At 42.1% G+C, this 23,229-nt stretch overlaps 1 protein-coding gene across 2 annotated transcripts in view; it reads left to right on the top strand.

The window, feature by feature from the left end:
* Nucleotides 1-23,229, top strand: part of BNC2 (basonuclin zinc finger protein 2) — a 457,477-nt gene that overhangs the window by 420,524 nt on the left and 13,724 nt on the right. For both annotated transcript variants that reach the window (XM_074994931.1, XM_074994932.1), the window contains one exon: nucleotides 11,891-13,857. In XM_074994931.1, coding sequence (XP_074851032.1) covers nucleotides 11,891-13,857 — 1,967 coding nt within the window. The remainder of the gene's footprint in view (nucleotides 1-11,890; nucleotides 13,858-23,229) is intronic.

The following is a 23,229-nucleotide window of genomic DNA, read 5'->3' as shown; positions in this document are numbered from 1 at the left end:
GGGTCCGGGAGGCCCTGCGGGCCCATTTTGACCAGGCTCCAGCGTGAACACTGGCAGGGCTAGCTGTGGGTGAGCCACCCACTGCACCCCCCACATCCTCCACAACACTCCCTGCCCCCACACCCACACCACAGAGAACCCGAGAGCTAAACCCCCCCCACACTATTGTGCAATAAATGGAATTTTTTTTAAACAAAACTGTGCAACCTGTATTAATTGTTAACAGAAGAAGTGGGGAACTATGTACATGTGGGGGACAGGTACAAAACGGGGTAGAACAAAAACTATTTACAAAGATGGGGGGAATATGTCCAAAGGAGGGGGCCGGAGGGGGCTTTGGGGGGCAATGTCCTCGGCCACGCACCCCCTATTGTCCTGCGCCTGGTGTTGGGGGGCGCAACCCACGTCTCGGCCGGAGGCCCGGTTGAGGCTGGCTGGGGGCCGGCAGAACCGGCAGATAGGGTCAGGCGGAGTCTGGAGGCCCATGGTCCCCCTCGGTGGCAGGCCCCAGGACAGCTGATGATGGAGGGACGGCAGGCGGAGCGGCGGGGGGGGCCAAGTGCCACGCGATGTCCTCGAAGGTGTTCATGAAGGCCCCCCAAGCCTCCTGGTGCCAGGCCAGCACTCACTCCTGGAGATGGAGCCGCCACTCCTCCACCTGCAGGCGCCACTCAGACACCTTCAGCTGATGCCAGAGGGTGGCGAGCAGCTGGGGGTCCGTGGATGCCCGCAGATGGCTCCGCTGCTGTCGGGCTTGTCCTGGGGCTGGTTCGTGCTCCGCCGAGGCACTGGCCTGGTGAGATGGGCCCGGTGGGCTGTCCGGGACCACTGACGCCGCGCCGGTGCTCTCTGGGCCCTCCGACGGTGCAGCTGCGGAACAGAGGCGGGAAGAAGAGTGGAGACAGCCGTTAGTCTGGGCCCTGACCCGTGGCCCTTGTCCCCCCACCCCTCTGCTGCTGGTTCCCCATCCCCGTCCCCTGGAGATGCTGATGATGATGGGTGTCCAACCTCCCCCCCCCCCGGGGGACCCTAGGTTCCGCTCCCCCCATCCCCAGGGATGGGGCATGGCACTGTCCTGCGGGGGGCAGGGGCTGATGGACTCTTCTGAGGGACATGCCACTGCTGTCCTCGGGGCCATGGTCATCTGGGTGTGTGGAGGGCCCTGGTCATGTCTCTTGTCCCCACCCCTTAACCCCGGGGGTGTGCACCAGGGGGGTACATAACTGATGGTCCGCTCCCACAGTTGGGGGTTGCCCATCGGGTGGATGCCCTGCTGGAGCTGCGGGAGGGGAGGTCTATCAGCAGCCCTCCATTGCTGGAGGCCTCTTCCTCCTCCTCCGGTGTCCAAGGGGTGGGCTCCTGGGGGGGGCCCTGGGGTGCAGGGCTGGCCTCCGGGGCGGACTCCGTCTTCGGGGCCTGCTGGGGCTCATCACCCGATGTGTCAAGGGTGGTCGGGGCGGGAGGAGGTGTACCGGGGGCCCAGGATGGACCTGAGCTCCCTTTAAAAGGGGCAAGTGGCTGGGGGCGGCCCCACATCGGCTGGCCATGTCCCAGGCCCAGGTGTAACCCTGCCACAGCTCCTTTACCTTACTCCTGACGTGGTCAGGAGTGCGGGCAGGGTGACCCCGGGCAGCCAGGCCCTCAGTCAGCCGAGCGAACGCATCCGCGTTCCGCCTCTTGCTCCCCATTACCTGGAGCACCTCCTCCTCGCCCCAGAGCCCCAGCAGGTCCCAGATCTTGGTCTCTGTCCAGGAGGGGCCCCACTGCCTCTTCCCCCGCTGGCTGGCAGACTGGGAGCCCTGGGTCCCCTTGGAGGGGTGCCCTGTGGGCGCTTGGGGGGCTGGCTGGATGCCATGGGGTGCAGGGTGGTGGGTTGGGGCTGCTGAGGATGTGCAGGCTGTGCACGTGGCTGTGCTGCTGCCTGCATGAGCTCTCAGCTTTCTGCACAGGAACGCAGGGGGCGGGGAGCTTTAAGGGGCTGCTGCACACGGCGACCATAGAGCTCAGGGGCTGGAGAGAGCGTCTCTCAACCCCTCAGCTGATGGCGACCATGGAGGACCCTGCTATTTCGATGTTGTGCGATGCGGATCGTCTACACATGCCCTAGTTCGACATTCAACGTCGAAGTAGGGAGCTATTCCTATCTCCTGATGAGGATAGCAAATTCGACGTCTCGCCGCCTTACGTCGATTTCAACGTCGAAATAGCGCTCAGCACGTGTAGACACGGCGGGCGCTATTTTGAAGTTGGCACAGCTACTTCGAAGTAGCCGGCTAGTGTAGATGCGGCTATAGAGAGACAAATTCTGCTCTTTGTAATGCTGTAGTGCTAAAGTATGTCCCATTTATTGGCAAATGAAATAAAAATTCATGCTGGAGCAGAATTTAGACTATAGTCTGCAATATTGATCAGTAAACATATGTAAAGCTCATGGGAAGTTGCAAAATGGTTATTAATATATACCCCAGGGCCCTGCCCTTTCATGTCAGGTGTAGGCAACAGACTCAGTCTGTGAGGGTCTGGGTGTGGGCTGAGAGGATTCTGTGTGGGGCAATCTGGATGTGGATGCCTTGATGCGGGGAACCAGATGTGAGGGGATCTAGCTGCAGAGGGGCTTGTTGGGGGGTTCTGTTGCAGTGGTTATGGGATGCTGCAGGGGGTGTCCAGGTGAAAGTCATTGAGGCTTACTTGAGGGGAGTCTAAATATGGGATGGGTAGAGATTGGCAGGAAGGTCATGGTAGGTGGGGCTTAGTGGTGGGCCCCAATGCTAGAGGAGGGGGGCACAGGGCTGTGAGAATCCACGTTTTGTGACTGGAGCTCAGTGGGGTGAATCAGGGTGGGCTCATCCGGGTGGTCCGGGTACAGAAGGGTTCTGGGTGAAGTGAGCTGATGAACTTCAAGAGAGTCTCAGCATGAGGAGGGCTAGATGCATGGGTTTGGGGTAGAGCGCGGAGCAGTTCCCTGTACAGTGATCCTTCACCCTTTAGCTCAGGACTGATGGACACAAAAAGTGGAGGAACAGGATTTGCAGAACTTCCCGAAGCTCAGGGAGAAATCTGAGTGTGGCTCTAACGCAGCTGTAGCGGTTCTGCAGGGGAAGAGGAAGTCACATCCTCCCCAGCCCAGCCATGACCAGCAGCTGAGCCCAACCCAGGGTAGGAGCCATCAGGTAGGTCTTCCCTAGTTCCATCCCCTGCCCCACAGCGATTTACCTCTCTGCTTGCTGCCCTGGGCACCCAAAACATACTTCTGTGGCAGACTGCATGACCACTTTTATAGCTTCCTTTTGTTTCCCAGTCAAAAAGTAAGTCCTTTTTCTGCAGGGAAACAAAGAAATCTGAGAGGGACATAATTTCTGTGCACGTGCAGTGGCACACAATTCTCCCACGAGTAAGTGGCCCTCATGTTTATCCTTTGATGTAAAGAAAAAAGCCTTTCTTTCTCTATTAGCTGTCACAAGCAAAATACCTGATATGCACCCCCATATCTTTGGGTGAAAGCAAACTTAATCCAGTTCTAACGAGCAGGTGGGAAGTGGTTTCTTATTTTTTTTTTTCCTTCTTTCCAGGACAGTGGATATAGCTGTTAAGCCAAAGGCTGAAAACTCTGTAGTGCTGTGTCATGTTGGTTTCTAATGCAGGGGTAGGCATAAGGAAAGGAGTGCTCATTCTCACAACCATAACAGTTATTATACATTTTGTTGGGCAGGGTGGAGGAAGGAGAGATAGGAAGGCTACGTGGCATTAAAGGTGGGAAAGTCTTTTAAGTCATAGCTTTTTGTAAGTTGGGTATATTGAATCTGGCATCAGCTGCTTATGTATGATCATACCAAGCCTGTGTGTATACCTTTTTCTGATGTTTACAAAAATAAAGCAGATTTTGGGTCAATATGGCATGTAAGGAATGCCCAGCAGGAAATGAGTGTGTGGATAAATATTTCCATGGCAATCTAGACATCAGGCCAGAACCCATGTCCATTGAAATCAGTAGGAGCCCTGCAGTTGATCTGAAAAGGAGCATGATTGGGTGCGTTCCGGCTTTTGCTATGTGTATAGATATACAGGATATGCCTTTTCCTCAGAAAAAGATGGAATATGAACTCCCAGTGTAACCACTTGAAATTTCATTTGGAAGTAAGGAGTTGCTCCTGAGAAATTCAAGCAAAAAAAAAAACAACAAACCCAAATCATGGAAATTATGTAAGGCTTTCTTTATCAGAAACAAATGTTGATTTTCTGTCTGAACCCTAATTAAAACCATCCTGTGCAATTATAGTATGATTAAATGCATTTCAGTCTTCTTTACAGTTGTTACAGTCATACTTTCAACATATTTCGTCAAGATCTGCTAGAAAACACACAAATATTTAAGAAGACCTCCTGGAGGAAAGATAAGTGCACAGTAAACCTTAATTTACTTACTGAGTCAAATGTGTATCTCCATGTAATATATATATATATATTTAATCATTGCATTCTAGATGCTTTGTCAGTCTTTATCAAGAAATATGTATATAATTTGGTCAAATAAATAATTTTGCCAAGTTGTTTTCCCACATAATTTCAAGTGCTTTTCAGAAATTATCACAAGTGCTCCAAAGTATTCTGATTGCTTCCCAGAATCCACAGTTTTTTCTAAAAAGGAATTTTCATTGTTATAGTTTAACGTTTTTATTCATCCCAACTCCAACGCACATGCGCGCACACACACACCTCTCTTAGCATGCCAATAAGAAAATTAGAAAGCTAAAAATAGTCCCTCCGCTCTTCTGATTTGCCAACTTTGATAACAAATGTTATGATTTGTCAACCTTGATAACAATTTTTGGACCTCTGTGCTTTATATATTGAGTTTGTTCAGGTACGGCTATGATCTAAAGAAGTGGGTCTGTCCCACAAAAACTCATCACCTAATAAATTATTTTGTTAGTGTTTAAAGTGCTACTTTCCTGCAAATATGTGTGTGTGTGTCTATATAAAATTAGCATAGGGTAATGGGGATCATAGGAATCTTTTCTGTTTACAAAAGTTTAAAGCAACTTGATTTCAGAACAAAAGTTTCAAATTCAATAGACCCTTACGTTACATAGAGGCCACCCTCACTTTACAAATAGGTAACTGAATCTAAGACTGAATCAAAAACATACAAATTGTGAAGTTCAAAGAGCGCCAGAAAACCACATCTTACCTCTTCAGCCCTCCCCAATTAAACTCATAGTGTTTGTCTACCACTCTAATCTATTTGTACCATCTGAGATAATCATCCTGAACCCATCACTTGTTCTGATGTGACCCAGAAGTTAGGATAAGATGCATTCTGACACATCTCATCCTAACCTGTAGGTCAGCAAAAATCAGGAGACAAGTTCAGGATGATTAACCATGACACTGCTTCATAGACCTAATATACTGTGCGTATATGTGTGTCTATATCTTTACTAATCATATAGATAGAGAGAAAACTGAGTGTGTGTTTAGACCTGTAGAGAGGAAGATTTAAGGTTATAGACCTTTTACCCCTAGAGGTTAATTTTGTATGGTTTAAAGGCTTGACGAATTCTCCCTTTCTGAAATCAGAAGAGATGCACCAATATATAAAATCAGGCTGTATAGCCAAGGAAGCAAGAACATCCATTGTACTGCTGTATAGGTTAAACATGCTTGTCTACTGGCTTGCTTAAAGGTAAAAGCACACATTCGTATCTTTACCCTGACTGACTTACACATATTGTCACAGGAGGCTTGGCTTAATCGGTACTGAGCTGAAAAAAAGTAATATAAATTGGAACCTTTTGTCATGAAAAATGTAAATGTGGGTGTGATTTAATGGCTTTGGGGAGAAAGTTTAACATGAGAGATTGTAAGAAACAAGTAATCGATTGTGTGTAAGAAAGGACTTGAACCTCTAATCACGTATTAAGGTATACAAAGAGATCCCCAGCTACTTATAGCTTAATTCAAAGTGATAATGGTTAGATTTTTTTTTAATTTTCAATTTTTATAAAAAATGACATTCCTCTTTGCTCTTTATCTAGTTCTGAATTTTAAAACGTACTTACAGTGATTTATAGAAACCATCACTATGTACATATTGAACTATGCATACGCAGTGTACCTAGGTCTTAGATTTTCTATGAAATATGGTGATCCCAAACCACTTCTCTATATTGTTAGAAAAATTATATTTCTAGCTAAAAATTAACAGTAAGCAATGTGTGACTGTAAACTGCTGTTTCTTAAAAAGTAAAAAAAAATCTACCTGGTATTCATGAATCCACCTTATGCTGTGTTAAAATCAATAGCATACATTTTTAATATTCTTTCCTCTGTATGAATGCGTCCTTCAATACAGCAGTGTAACGTACGCAACATTGACAAAAAAGTAAATATTTGCTCAAAATCAGACAGAAGCAAAACAGTTTGCAGTGTTAGCCCTGCTAGTCCCAAGTGATTAGAGAGACCAGGTGAGTGAGGTAGTATTAGTTATTTGATAAACTTCTGTTGATGAAAGAGACACGCTTTTGAGTGTCTCAGACCTTATATCTTTCACGAACAGAAGTTGGGTCCAGTAAAAAATATTATGTGACCACCTTTGCTCTTGAAAAGCAAAACTCTCAGAAAGAGCAACAAGAAGTCCAGTGGCACCTTGTAGACTAACAGATTTATTGGAGCATAAGCTTGCATGGGCAAAGGCCCACTTCGTCACATGCATTTGACAAAGCGGGTCTTTGCCCTCAGAAGCTTATGCTTCAGTATACCTGTTAGTCTACAAGGTACCACAGGACTTCTCGTTGTTTTTGTGGATACAGACTAACAAGGCTACCCCCGACACTGTCAGAAATGTACATGCTTAGCTACAGCCATCCTCCTTACATGTGCTGCCTTCATCACTGGTAGGGAAAACTGTAAAAACCTTTCTTGTATGGCTTGTAGGACTGGCCCTGAAGGATGTAACTGATCAAGACATATGGGTCGTGTCTACACGAGCCCCAAACTTCGAAATGGCCACGCAAATGGCCATTTCGAAGTTTACTAATGAAGTGCTGAAATGCATATTCGGCGCTTCATTAGCATGCGGGTGGCCACGGCACTTCGAAATTGACGTGCCTTGCCACTGTGCGTCTCATCCCCATGGGGCTCCTTTTCGAAAGGACCCCACCTACTTCAAATTCCCCTTATTCCCATCAGCTCATGGGAATAAGGGGACTTCGAAGTAGGCGGGGTCCTTTCGAAAAGGAGCCCTGTTGGGACGAGCCACGCGGCGGCGAGGCGCATCAATTTTGAAGTGCCGTGGCCGCCCGCATGCTAATGAAGCGCTGAATATGCATTTCAGCGCTTCATTAGTAAACTTCGAAATGGCCATTTGCGTGGCCATTTCGAAGTTTGGGGCTCGTGTAGACGTAGCCATGATGATTTAGGAAATTAATAATTGCTCACTATGGGTAGTTAAGCTTTGGTTGTTTTAAGCCAACTGCCTGATTCCACTGGGCTGTTGACTTTGTACCTGCTGAAGATAACCCTATGCCCATCAAATCCTCAGCTGCCCATTTAAGTGCTCATTGACACTGTAGCTGAGCCTGACGAACTGACCCCCAATGTTTCATCATCTTCCTCACAACTCTAGAAAACCCTATTGTGCACACTGTAAGAGCATGCCTAAGTGCAACATTTTGGCACTGAGTAAGGGGCAACTCAGTTGAAGTGTCAAGAAAACTTCCTTTCAAACTGCAGAATAAAGGAAAATAGCGGAAGCCCCATCACATGCATTTCAGTGCAGGCTGGACAAAATACCAGAGTATGTGCCACAAGAACCAGTTCCACCAAGTTTCCTGAGAGATCTAATTGGCCTCTTGATCTCTTACTCATAGTTTCTTGTGGGCTCCACAACAGAGAAGTGTCAGGATTTTTAACATCCCTGGACATAATCGTCCCCGTGGGCCAGGGAATACATGCCATTGGCTGCTGTGTGAAATCAGTGCAGGCACATGAAAAATCTAAAGTGTCACAGGCTGCCATTTAGCAGCACCACCAATGGTCACTTTTTGTCAGTTAGCTCCCCCGGTAACCTGAACTCATGAATTATTCATGACTAGGTGTTTAAATCCTAGGCCTCTGATTGGGCGAAGGGGAGAACTTCTAGATTTTTCCATGCCCCAGAGGACCTAATTGAAGACTGTACCTATATGGTAATTCCATCATGAATATTCAAATGAACTAATGAATCATGAATCATGTATGAACTCCCTGCATAAAAGCAGGTGCTTCGGGGCATTCTGTGGCCCTGGGGAGCGCAGGCAAGGACTCTGTGCCCCTGCATAGGGAGGCATTGGCTGCTCATCCGCGGCGTCTGCCGAGCCCTTAGGGCAGCCCAAGCAGCGAAGAAAGCTGAATCACTCCAGAGCTGATTAAATCACTGAAGCGCCGCTGCAACATCTGCGGTGCTGACCAGCTCAAGTGGTGCCAGCGCACTCAAGCGGCAGCACTCCCAAGCGGCGTAGGTGGCTAGCGGTCTCTGTGGAGCGGCGGCCAGGTGGTGAACTGGCCCGCTGCAAGTCGGGTACTGTGCATCTGGCTGCCAAACCCAGAGGCCACCATCATTAACACCTCCGCAATCACCTCACTGGTGCCGCCATTTTGAGTGACATCGACCACCGGCTACTTCACTTACCTGGACATGACATTCACCGGACTGGACTTCTAATCTCTCTCCAAGACACATAACTTATCTACCTGGACTGACACTGTACACACACACACAAACTCACCTGGGACATCGGGGCCCCCAGTGGGGGAGTAGGGGTCGCGCTTCTACGGTGTGCTGAACCCGACGGGGTTAGTACAGGACCTGAGGGCCTGACCCTCAGGGCCGGGCCTATTTGCCCAGGCAAACTACATGGCACATTTAGTTATTAATTTTATTAATTAGTTAACGTTATTGTTGTTGTTGTTGTTATTAAGTATATATTTCTAGTGATAGTTTCCTTTACTAGGAAGGTTTTATTCCATACCCTTTATACCTATATTTCTCTATACATAATTGCGGGTGAAGGCATAGCCTCTCCACCTCCCATATTCCGTTGACCCTCTGTGTCCCATGAAGAGCCAAAAGGCCTCTCGGGAGCACATTACTATTGGACCCCATAGAGAGTTACGGGGGGCCTCCCACAAATTAGGAGTAGTAACCTCGACCAGCTCTGGAGCCAATTTTTCGGGGCAGGCCAGCACCCTGCCCCCGGTTGGAAGCGGGGAGTAGCACCCCCACTCCACCTATCAAGTCCTTGGAAGGGATTTAAAAATATCCGCATTCTTTCTACCTTCCCCTTATTAATAATATACCGTTTTTGCATTCCGGTCAAATAGAAATTATAAATCCATCTAGGAAACACGCCAAGGAAACAATGTATGTAGTAAGTCTGTAGTTGTTGTTAAGTTTTTAGTACAAATAGTCTGCTATTTGATAGTGTTATCTTAATAAACTAGTTACTTTGTTTTCATCCATTACTGCCTCATCCTTGGTCTCGCTCTTCTGTGCCAGCCACTTCCTGCTAGGAGGCTTGGGCAGGGTCTATTGTGCCTGGGCTTGCAGCAGGGAACTGATCGGGTCCTGGGATCTGTGCTAAGGAGGCTCAAGGTCTCCTTGTAAGGGCTTCATTTAAATTACCAACTTTTAATCTGTCCACCGAGAGAAGCCCAGCAAGAAGCACATTGTATTTCAGTCTCAAGGCTTGATTGGCTGCAAATGGCAGAATCCAAATCTCATTTCTTTATATATATTATTCTATCTACATTTATAAAATAGACACCCCCTACTATGCAAACCTCTGAATGTAAAAAAAAACATAAATTGCTATCAAAAGTACATTACAAACACCCATAGTTGGCAGCAATCAGACAGACCCTGACTCTGACCACGTAAACTATAAATCCTGTCCCCAAACAATATGAGGAGTTTCTCGTCTATTTATACTGTCTTAGGTAAAAGCTGTGGGGTCGGGGAGCAAGTGGGGATGGAGGCCCAAAAATTGAGCTGTGAGATGACAATACAGTCCAGGAAATGTTAGGAAAAATATTCAAAGCTTTGGTTGCTTACTGAATGAAACCAGCAAATTATCTGGCAAACAGCTCTGCACAAGAAGGTCGCTTAATCTTCATAGATCTCCACTGATGAAGACTTCAAATGGGTGCAATGATCTGGCCACATGAATCAATTTTCAGAATAAACACCAATTTGAGGTTTCCCCCATCAGCATAGTTCTGTCATGGATTAATTACTGTTAGATTTGATTGTGTGATGGCATTCATATCTGGCAGCATGAACCATATTTGTGGCTTTATAGCTACATCTAAGATATTACAGCATAAGTGACATTAGCCATTTCACTAGCTTTTCATCCTGTGATTTGAGATAAATATGAACTATATTAAGTAAAACAAGACCTTGCTGGAGTTTTGTGTGTGTGTGTGTGTGTGTGTATCATTTATGAAAAATATGATTCACAGTGTTATAACATTAAGGTGAAAAACTTAGAATCATTGCTGTAACAGATGAAAAATAATGTTTGTATTTTCACATAAATACTGTCTTACTACTCAAACCTTTTTTCTGTTTAGGGTATTCCTAAATGTTTGATCAGGGCTCAATCTAGGATCCAAGACTTACAAAAATATAGCACTGAGTTGTTCCATGCCTAGTACTGGCAGCAGACAAACTGGTCCACCACTGCTCAATAGTCATGGGATTGGGTTTGTTGGTAGTCACAGAGGTGGTGACAGGTCCAGCATTAGCGCAGTGGGAGAGATGTGGATAAAATGTATTCATTATGTAAGTACAGTATTTTAATACATTTTTATCAATCCATGCTGGAATGGATTGCCTGACATTACAGTGCAGAATTTTTAAGTTCTACCTTCAGGCAAATCTCATACTTACTAGCAAAAATGAAAGTGTGAAATGCTTTTTAATGTATATTTAACAACAGATAGTCTAGTGATTACTGATGTGTATTCTCTCTGGACTTTTCCTTTGCTATCAGAAGGCAATGTAAAGAGACAACATTTTTATACATTTATGTTATCCACATCCATCAAATGTTTACTTTTTAAATATTTGTAACTGTCATTTATAACAAGACTGCAAAAAAGTTCTATTTTATGTGTAAATCAAATCTAGGTTAGAAGTTTGCAATCAATGCCAATAACAATTCAGCAACACTCAGAAGCAGTCTTCCCCATTCCTTCTCTCTCTCCCCCGTTTGAGTCTTTTGATGTTCATTGGCAATAAATGCAATTTTAGATATTACTGTGCTGGAAAAATGTAGGTTGTTAATATTTTTATGCTACTTTTTAATTATCTTGGTCAAACTTTTCAAGATGCATTTCACCGGATTGTTCCTAATTGAATTCAGTCTTTTGTCTACTTTTATTTAAAAGGTAAATCTTATCAGATGCATCTATTTCATTTCCTATATTGTCACCATTTACTAAGGATGAAGGTACAGTTTTCTGTATTTACAGTGGGCTGCACAGCAAGAATTCACGTCTTCAACTAATGTATGCTAAACAGTTGTATCGTACATAGATCATTGTTGTTATAATAGCAGAATTGAAGGCATTTTAGATCACAGAGCCCCAGTAGTCTACATTTAGTTTGCTTTGACATTATTAAACTCAATCTGTTTCTCTAACTGTGACTCTAATTACTGCATTTGCATGGCAGAAAAGTTTGCTTTGTGGATCGACTTCTATTAACGCTGTTTGCATGTTGTTTTCTGAGCTTAGTGTTTCATGTACAGGCAGCAGAGCACCTTCGATTGAATTCAATAATTATGCAGAATCAATAAGTTTTTTTTCTTTGTGTTTGTCTTTGTTGTTTCTTTGATATGGCCTCTAGGATGCTGCAGGCAAAGTGCTGGACCGCTGGGCCATCATGTCCAGGGAAGAAGAGATTATTACCCTTCAGCAGTTTCTGAGATTTGGAGAAACCAAATCTATTGTGGAGCTGATGGCAATTCAAGAAAAGGAAGGGCAGGCTGTGGCTGTGCCATCTTCAAAGACAGATTCGGATATAAGGACTTTTATTGAAAGCAATAATCGCACTAGGAGCCCAAGTCTCCTTGCTCACCTGGAGAACAGCAATCCTTCTAGCATTCATCACTTTGAAAACATCCCTAACAGCCTTGCATTTCTGCTTCCATTCCAGTACATAAATCCAGTCTCTGCACCATTGCTAGGGCTGCCTCCAAATGGCCTCCTGCTGGAACAGCCAACTCTGAGGCTGCGTGAACCAAGTCTTTCTACCCAAAATGAATACAATGAAAGCAGCGAATCTGAAGTTTCCCCTACTCCTTTCAAGAATGAGCAGACATCCAGCAGGAATGCTTTGACCAGTATCACAAATGTAGAACCCAAAACAGAGCCAGCCTGTGTGTCTCCTGTTCAAACATCTACCCCCATCAATGATTTATCCAAAACTGAGCACACAAAAAGCTCATTCCGGATTCACAGAATGAGAAGAATAGGATCAGCATCAAGAAAAGGGAGAGTGTTCTGCAATGCATGTGGTAAAACTTTCTATGACAAAGGTACTCTCAAAATTCACTACAATGCAGTTCATCTGAAAATCAAACACCGGTGCACAATTGAAGGCTGCAACATGGTCTTCAGCTCTCTTAGAAGTCGCAATCGTCACAGTGCTAACCCTAACCCTCGACTTCACATGCCCATGCTAAGGAACAACCGAGACAAAGATCTAATCCGTGCTACGTCAGGAGCTGCCACCCCTGTCATAGCAAGTACAAAATCCAATCTGACCTTAACAAGTCCTGGTCGGCCTCCAATGGGTTTTACTACACCCCCATTAGACCCTGTACTACAGAACCCTCTTTCCAGCCAGCTGGTGTTTCCATCTTTAAAGACTGTCCAGCCTGTTCCTCCTTTTTACAGAAGTTTACTGACTCCTGGAGAGATGGTAAGCCCTCCAACCTCGTTACCTACCAGTCCCATCATACCAACAGGTGGTGCAGTGGAGCAACATCCTCCCCTTCCTTCAGAGTCTTTGGTACCTGCGATGTTGATGCCTACCCATGAACCTAACACTGACCTTGCTCCTAAGAAAAAGCCAAGGAAGTCAAGCATGCCAGTTAAAATAGAAAAGGAAGTTATTGATACTGCTGATGAGTTTGATGATGAAGATGAAGAGGCTAATGACAACAGCACAATGGCTAATGATGTTGCTCATGATAATCACTGCCATTCACAGGAGGAAATGAGCCCAGGATTGTCTGTGAAAGACTTTTCTAAAAATGGTAGAAGCAGATGCATTTCCAGGACAGAGATAAGGAGGACAGACAGCATGACCTCAGAAGACCAAGAGCATGAGAGAGACTATGAAAATGAATCAGAATCCTCAGAGCCAAAACTCTGCGAGGAATCCATGGAAGGCGATGAACGCCTCCATGAATCGAATGAAAAATCTATGATGAACAGAGAGATGGCAGATGAAAATCACAACGAATCATCTCACCAGGATGTAATTAAGGTGAAGGAAGAGTTTGCAGACCCTACATATGATATGTTTTACATGAGCCAGTATGGACTGTATAACGGGAGCAGTGCCAGCATGGCTGCCCTGCATGAAAGTTTCACTTCAACTTTCAGCTACAACAGTCCTCAGAAGTTCTCCCCAGAAGGTGACCTGTGTTCCAGCCCAGATCCCAAGATCTGTTATGTGTGCAAGAAGAGTTTCAAAAGTTCCTATAGTGTGAAGCTTCACTATAGGAATGTTCATTTAAAAGAGATGCATGTCTGCACAGTGGCTGGCTGTAATGCTGCCTTCCCATCCCGGAGAAGCAGAGACAGGTCAGTAAATATTAATTGATTTTCTACATTATTAAGTGTGTGGAATTGCATAAGAAAATCCAGTTTTAGGTAGATGAAGAAATAGAGAAAGTAACATAGTAATGACAAGGGACAATCATGCCCCTTTGGCATGGAATTTGTTTTATCACATTAGAATTTCATTGTTTGATATTAAGAATAGTATATACTATGTCATCGTGTTCTGTGACAGGCTAAATAATGTCACTATTGTTTTTGAGCATGTTTGTGTGTTTGTATATACGCTTTTATATATAAGCTGTCACTTTCATATCTTCAGTTTTTATTCCCTGCAGCTTTCCATGAAGGAAAGCTTCTATTAAATATGTAATAATTATATGTGACAGAAATATCTTCATACATATGCACTGAAATGTAGACACAGAAATAGATGGGGAGAAGGAAACGTAGGACTAGGATATAAGAGCAATCCACATCTCTTCAGGCTTAAGTACAAATGAATAATAATCATTAATGGATATTAGTTCTGCCTTATAAACAATTATAAGAAACAAAATAAAATGTTAACGTTAGGGAAATGCTTCTCTCTTTCAATGAAGAAATATGTATCTTTTTTCCCTTATTTATCCATACAGTTCACCTTTATTTACTTTTCTGAATGTGAGTCACTCCCATTCACTGATGGAATTATGCACATGCAAATAGGGGAGACTACATATTTTTAAAATCAGTAAGGGTATGTTCTGTCAGACCTTCAGATGACATCACACTGCAGTTGTGCTGCATCAGTACTTAAACAGAAGCAGTTTGTCCTAAAATATCTTTGACCTTTTCAAATTTTTTTGTCTAAAGAAAATGTAATATAAAGGGAATTTGTCAAGGTGGTCTTGGTAAGTTAGCACATTCCATGCTTGTGAACACAAGCTCTCAGGTGTGGTGATAAACCGAGTATCACACAATGGAATATGCCTTATAGGTTAGCATCATTGGATTTGTGTTGTGATGGTGAAAGTGATTCATGACTTGAGTTTGTTTGTTAGGTTGGTTTTTGTTTGTTTTAATATTTTTCATTATGCAGTAATAATTCAGAGAGAGGAAGGAAATTGAACTCGCCTAAACATTTCACATACATTTCCTGTATCTTATGCCATGGAAATAGCTGAAGTTTTCAACTGGATACAGGGTATACTGCAAAAAAAGTGATTAGTGTGAATACAGTTAGGAGGTCAAATTTCACTGTTCTGGAGAGTCTAACATGGAAAATGTGAAAATAAATCAGAAAAACCTCTAAGTGCAGTAGAATAACCTAGAAAATTTGTTTCACTGATATGAAGACATCAATTAAAATCTAACACCTACAAGTAAATTTAGGCTTCTGTCCTGCTAGTGTGTCTACACTGGTTCAGTCCTACTAACCAAAATGGAACTCCAGCTGAACATAAAGGCTGATCCTTTGGAGGATCAGGGCCTCAGTAAGTCAAATTCTGTGCTGACTTATACCACACATAGGACTCATCTAAACTAGCCCCCTCCTTTGAAGGGGGAATGTAAATGAGCCCTATCAGGGGATAGTAATGAGGTGCTGCGCTGCATGTGCAGATCGGCATCTCATTGCTATTCGCTGATTTGGTTTGTTTACGTGCCCTCTTTGAAGGAGGGGGCTAGTGTAGATGAGTCCATTGTGTCCTAAAAACTGATGGGATTGCAGAGGATTTGTTAATGCAGAATTTGGCTCAGTATATGTGTTTTCTCAAGTGAGTTATAAAATGTCAGTCATCAGTCATGTACCAAGTAAACCCATTTTGTACGCAGTGAGCAAAAGGAAAAGTGGTTAGATTAGGCTTTGAAATGTTATTTGGAATGTTAAATTTCATCAGGAAACAGTTAACTTGATAGATTATGCTAATAATAAAGAAGTTAGTTCAGTGGACATATATTAAGAGAAAAAGACCATCATGATGACATGTGTAAAGTATTTATGAGAACCGAGCATTTAAAGACAGGGCACAGTTTGAAAGTATTTCATGAACTATTTAGGATAGTTTGATTTAGCTTATTGAAAGCAAGCTATAAAAGTGAAATATATCATTCATAAACTTAAAATGCAGACTGCTTTCTTAGAGAGAAAATTATTATTTACATATAAGTTTGGATTGTACTAGGCATGGGAACGTCTTTCCAGTCTCACCTTACACAGTTTTCAGAATATGTTTCAGTTATATGAGTGTCTTACTGGTAATGTGAAACAACAGAAATCCACAAGTTCTGGGGACTTAAAGTAGTGACAGTGAACTTAAAAACGTTTAGAGGCTAGGTACAATTTATATAAGTCTTCAAGTCTGACACTTTTTGTAACTCACCAAAGCTTTCAGATCTGGAGAATGTGTCTGGAAAAATCTTACAGAAACCAGGAACTCCCACAAGATTTCTGATAATTCTTGCAGACATTTGGTCAGGAAGTGTGTGTGTGTGTGTGTGTGTGTGTGTGTCTTGGCCAGAACTAGGAAGACTAGAGGTACATAGGAATGGAAGTGCACAAAAGGAGGGATCTGAGAGTGAATCAAACATCCTTTTATTTAATCCCAAAAAAATGTGTTATTTGGGTTTGAATTAAAAGGAGAGCCTTATTGTATCTAAGCCACATGGTCTAACCAATGAAGGATGTATGGCTGATTTATAAGGAATCTTTTTTATTTACAGGGGAAAAAATATAGATCATTAAGTTTCTAGCCTTTCAGGTTTCAGAAATGCCTCAAGGTGTAAACTAATCTATGGTGCCTTATTGGCTTTTTGCTGCCAAATAATTAAAGCAATAACACTGAGAAGTAAGATCTTCTTCCAGTCACTTTAATGGACTGTTAACTTTAAAACCTAATTATAACTATTTAACTTTTAATTACTGTACCAGAAATTAGAAGTATCCAAGTAATGTGCCTAGCAAGTGAGCCTGGCATGACATGCTTGTCATGTTATGATGTGACATTTGTTTAAACAGGTGTACATAACCCTAAATGTTCACATTTTGGTTCTGCAGATAGTCTCATATTCTACTCAGTATTCTTTTGACTCTCCAGATAAATCCAAAAGATTTTTCTGTCCTTTAAAAGTTAAAATGGTATTTCTAATGCCACCTTCTAAAAGCCGGTGCGATTCCCAGGATGTGGCTTTTAGGATTTAGTGAGGTGTCCTTATTTAATTTTTTTCTATAAAATGTTTAAAATAAAACAAAAGTAGTGATGATGGTTGAGTTTAAAAAGATGAGAAATATTGTTGATTCATCATTTTACTCTTACAGTGGCATCTTGTATAACGCATAATATTGTGCAACCCAACTCTGGTTCACTTAAACTTGAGTATATCCCCTAGCCTTAATGTTGGTGACCCAGAATGTGTCCCTTTTAAAACTGACTGTCAAAGGATGGAGGTCCAGAATGCAATCATAGTTATCTAAGGCAGCTGGTCTGCTCCTCCTACCATCCACATATCCTTTTATCTGAACGATTTGGATATCTCCTGAGTTGTATTTATATACAGGGTGTCCTGTATTAAATGTACGCAGTCTGCTACAGTATGGCTGTTCTTGTTTTCTTAAATGGAACGAGGTAAACAGAAGACTGAGGGGGATAGACAGACAGGTTCCACTCTTTTGGACACTTTTCCCCACATGCATGCATCCTCACTTTTTGTCATATTGCAGACAGAAGAAGGGACAGTAACTCCTACAGTTACTGCTAGAAGTTCCCAAAGGGTTTTTTATCCCTTCTGAAATTCATAAGCAGTTGCTTTCATTATTTATGTCCCACAGTGTCTGGATTCTTTTTTAACCATTTTCTATTTGTCATTTTTCCCACCTATTAGTAGATCTATGTGTGAATTCTATGGGCTTCCCTATCTATATCTTTATATTTGATCTCTTTCCTAAAGATGATAATGCATTCATTCTTTCTTTTCTTCTTTCTTTTCAGTCCCATTGTCCTGAAATCATTTACTTGTGTCTACCTTCATCATCCTTTCCTCTTACAGCAGCTCAGGCATGTTTGACTTTTTGTATATATTGAGCCTTACAGCATGAGCCTTGTTGCAGGAAAGCACCAAAGTGTGAAAGATGACAGAAATCATGACAAAGGTCATGGTCTCAGACAGAACAAGGGTAGTGGTCCACTTTAAGACAGGAAAACATCTCTTTAAAGGACAGCAGTCAAGGAGATGGAGAAAAGAAAGAGACTATACTGGATACCTGCCTGGGATATAGGCTTGAATGTGCATCCAGATGCAGTTTCTGCATCTAGGCAGGAGAAAGAGAGACGTTGTAAAAGGAATCTTCCTGGAGTGAATAGCCAGTGGACAATGAGGAAGGCTGGCCTGTGACTAAGGAAGGCTTTGTGTTGGGAAATCTTCACAGAGTAAGTCCCTGCTGGCCCTGCTTTTTTCAGCCCCGTCATCCCTCTTACATCCTGCTTGAACAGATACTGCACCTGACTCTCAGAGTACTCTGGAATGGGTGGGCTTCTCCTCAAAGCCAGTATTTAGCGGCCAGCAACTCATGAATCTACTTTGTTCCAGAGACGAGGCCAAGCAAAGGGTAGGCCGACGGAAAAGAACATCATATTTTCCAGCTCGCTGAATACAGGGACATTCCAAAGTTTCTTGGGTGGGGCAAAACAAGTCTTTCTTTAGTAATGAGCAAGAGAGGAAATGGGGGGTGGGGGGTTATGATGGAAAGCATGAAGAGAAAAAACATATTCAGTCAACTCAGCGCCCTTTCCCTCACCTAGGATTGTAGAGCTAAAGAGGGCTGGGGTTCAGATTCAGTATCTGTGAATTTCTAACCAAGTCTCATTGGTCAGCGTTTCAGTGCAGAAAAAAAAAAGTCCTATTTTTTTCCCGCCCTATTGTATTTTAGTAAGTTAAAATCTGTTTTATATTGGTACCATCAGTTAAAAATCTTCATTACTTATGACTAGGTTGGAATGCTGAATTAATAAAAACATGTTGCCTCATTGTCCGTGTCCTAAACATATATATATATATATATTTCCTGCATACCTACTTAGAGCTATAGAGCCAGAACTTTCCCTTTTTTTGCCTTCTTTCACTAAAGTTAGAACATTAATTGTTCAGGATGGTTTTTAAATTCTCTCAGAAAGTGAACATGTGTGTGTGCTCTGCAAGGTGGGAAAGGTGGTTTAGCCCCATGAATAAATTTTAAAACAAAATAATATTTGCTTAGGGTTACTTATAAATAAATATGAGGTAACTATTGGTGCCAAGTGTGATCCTGTCATTTGATTGCTAGTTAAATCAGTCAGAATTTAAACATGTAAACTCCTTGATTTGTATGGAGTAAGACATCTGTATTTGGTTTATTAAAACCTGCTGACATCTCCAGAACTAAATTTGTGTGCATATAGGCCTCTGGGTAGCTCTATTGAAAAAGCTCATCTGCTTACCTGACTTCCAGCCCTGTACAGGTGTGCTTGAATAAATTAACATCAGATACCTCTGATGAGGCACTGCATACATTATCAACAGAGGTGAAGATGTGAAAAACATGCTACCTGCCTCCTGTTATCACCTCCTTGACACAAAAGCACCCATTTTTTCATCATCCCGCTATGTTTGGAAACTTATACAGATAACTTTTTAGAGACTGCTTTTCAAAAAATGCACGCAATTTTAAGAGCAGATATCTCCAAGAAGATACTTAGTGCTAGTTTCTAGTGATTATTAATATATTTCCCCTAATATCATTAGCCATCAGATTGGCTTGTTTCCATTCATTAATAACAAGAAGAGAGCATTTGAAGACATCTGTTTGATTAACTGTACATCACCAGACAATCAAAAGAGGTTTTTGCTATATTATTTTTCAAATTTAAGCATGTTTACACATTTACTGTTGGTGAAGGAATTCATAATTTTTAAAAGAATATGTGAATATGTTGTACAGTTCTATGAACCAATAGATTTCCTCTTTCAGTCACTAAAATTTCCTTCTTTGTTTAGACTCAAAAAATCTTTCATAAGAGAGCCTGAGTTGTAAAGAAATGGCTTGTTGGGTAATAACTTCTTCTGTGGGTAGCTCCACTGATATCAAAAGTGATGTAATCTATCAGAGAGAGGAAGACCGAATGAAGGACAGAGTGAATTAACTTTTTTATGAGTGAGCTATCAGCTACTGTGTAAGCAACTCATTTTTATTGTAGAGGATGAAGTGAAAGCATACAAACCCAATCTTAAATTCCTTACTCATATAAGAAGCCCTAATATAACACCAGGTTGCTTACTTGAGTAAAGGCTGCAGGATCAGATCTGTTGTAGAGGAAGTCCTTTCTCTTTTGCACCCATCTGTAAAGCATCATTGTGGTGTTTTCGTTTGAAAATGAAGGTGAAGCTAATATCTTTTATACTGCTTTGCATGCCACAGGATTTTCTGTTGTGTCAACCTGCAAAGTAAATCCAGGTTTTTCAGTGACCTGCAAAGTCTATCTAAATATTTACTGACCCATAAGCACTAGGACAGGTGATAAATATAAGTCAATAAAAACACTGGTTGGCACATGGCACACATGGAGGAATATTTTCCCTGATGAAGGCCTGGATTTTGGGACAGGTGATCCAGGTGACCATCTTGGTTACCCATCTTAGGGGGCACTGGGCTTGGGGTGCTGTTTGTGTTGTTGTGTTGTTAATAAAAGGGAAATTTTTATCTTCTCTGACAGGGAGAATTATGTACCCAAATTGTGCATCAAAGTAGTGAAATGGGCTAGAAATGCAATAAAAAACAAGGCATTCAAATGTTTCACAAGTGGAGGCAGGGCATGATCTGCACATGGGGCACCATTTGGTGTAGGGCTAAGCCTGCCCTCGTCATTGTCTATGAGAATTACATGCATGATTTTGTCAAGGGAAGAATATGCAGCATAAGTGCAAGTTTCAAAAAAAAAACAAACAAAAAACACACCAGCTCTTTTTAAACTCTTTAATCCTGACATACAGCTTTTTCAGTCCTGAGATTCTCTTCAGTAATGACTGCCTGTCATGCCAAATTATGTGGGAGTGTTTGTGATCTGGGGCCCAATGGCTAAGAACAACAAGCCTGGAGACCACCAAATGTATGTTTGCACCCAATAGCAACAATTAGAAAGCCAACCTTTACACAATAGTGACCACACAGGGGTCTATGAGATGCCAGGATAATACTGAGGTATCACAGATACCACTTTGTGGTGACCGTGATTGGGTGTATTTTAATTATGATCATGGTAAATTCCAAATCTAGTATGTCCTTTGATGAAATCCTGGAACTTTAACTTGTGCCTCCTATTTCCTGGCATCATATTTTACATGAGCATTTTGCCTTGTGCTATGAAAAGTTGGATTATTTTTTTTTAAGTAAGAGCTCATTTCACAATTAAGCTTGCCCTGAAAAACATTCCTTAAAGATACGGCCTAAGAAATAATTTAACATTTTTGCCATAAGGCACCTACAAGCTTTATATAAATGAACATGGAAGAGAAATGAGTTTTGTGTTCACCAAAAATGTATGCTATGAATAAAAAAGGGACTTTGGTGTATTGTACATGTATACAAATATAAAGCATTTGAGGTGAAGGGAGATAAAAGATAAAAGGTGGAAGAGAATTGTGGATTTTTTTCTTAATGTCATTTTGTTTTCATTACGTTTTTTTTTAAAGAAAAAACAAAATCCTAAATTCTATCCCCAAGCCAAACTCTATAACCTAGGACACAAATTGTAAATTTCTTGAAAAAGCTGGTACATTTAAAAAATTAGCGAACTTGATCCTCGTACATTACGGACTATTAATTAACTAAAGAAAAATGTTACCCTCCTTCATTCATTACATTTCTCTCTCTCACCTTTTCTTTGCTATGCCAAAATAAAAACCAATTAAATGTTAGCAGTTTACAGCTGAAAATGCAAATGGAAGACCATTAATTTTCTGCCCATAAAGCTAAACTATTGCTTTTGTGTCTGGTACATAACATGTAAAAAACAAAAACAAAATAAACCTATAGAGCTATAGTTTTTAATTGTAGATCTAAAAATACAGTGGAGATGGAGATAAATCAGGTCTAGAATGAGAAGGTAAGATGTGCCTTTGATCTAAGAAGGAGATGGAGGCAGCTGATGCAGGTGCTGGCATAAAGGACAGTAGATCCTCAATAGGAAATCTCTCCAGTCTGGTAGCCAGATATGGGAGCAGCACTAATTCTGTTGCCTTTTTAGTCTGTTCTGTCACAGAGGGGGCACTGCTGGGTCAGTCAGCTCACTAGTAATTGTGTTTTACAGACTTCTAAAGCAATTGGCTCAGTCAGTCCCAATTCAATAAAAGTGGAAAGCGAGAGCGAGAGCACTTTTGTTCTATTTTTTACTTGAAATTATTTCATTCAGCAGTCTGTCTTTTTTATTACCAGGACTTGACATTAGCACTCCAAGCTATATTAGCATCCATTTCAGCAGTTCAGTAATGGTATTAAAAAAACACTTAACTTCAACGGTGAATGGTTGTATGACAGTACCATAAAAATCCACATTAAAAAAAAACTTATGTATTTGTCCCAGCAAATTATTTTTCACTTGTTTAACCACTTCCAAACTATGCTCTCTTGACTGGCATTTGCAAGGGCTCTTGCTGCAAGGAAAGACTGTAGTGGAGCTTTGAGGCCTCCCTACCAGCAAAGGCATAAAGGGGTAGATTAAGACATTAAAAAAGAAAGGCAACAGGAACAAACAAAGAAAAAAGTCTTCCAGGTAAGTAGATAACCTTCCATTTGTCAACAGTGAAAGGACTGGCAAACTCAGAACATCTAAGGCAAAAAAAAGAATCGTTGGCACCTTGCACATCTTTGGGGTTTCATTTTGAACCCACCACTCTCCAAACTTGGGACAGGAGCCTAACTACTTTGGCACTGCAGCTTGCTCATAAACGACTGTGTTGGGTTCTAAATTTTGATTAAACATTCTGTAATTAATCAATGGCAGACACGAAGCACTTGGCAAGGTCCAGAGCTGCAAAATGTTTAAGACATAAAACATTACAAAGTAATTAGAATGTGCTCCTTCAAGAGAAGGATTGCCTTCAATAAAGAGGCAAATGATAGCATCATGTTTATTGTGGACGTAGGCAGCCAGTGCAATATGATAAACTGCAGGAGATACACATATCAGTAATCATCCACATTATTAGTGTCATTAATCATAATTCTAAAAATATGACAGCAGCAGCCAACTTTTTGACCAATTTTGCCTCTGCCTGTTGGCCGTTATAACTTCACTAATAGACTGCAGAGCTCCTGTGCGTGGCAGTTTGCATTGGGAATGGAAGGTTAATTATATTTGAGCTGCTGATTCCTTCTCTCCTCGGAGA

Source organism: Carettochelys insculpta, chromosome 5, assembly GCF_033958435.1.
Source record: "Carettochelys insculpta isolate YL-2023 chromosome 5, ASM3395843v1, whole genome shotgun sequence".
Classification (NCBI taxonomy): domain Eukaryota; kingdom Metazoa; phylum Chordata; order Testudines; family Carettochelyidae; genus Carettochelys; species Carettochelys insculpta.
This window is presented reverse-complemented; position numbering and strand designations above follow the sequence as displayed.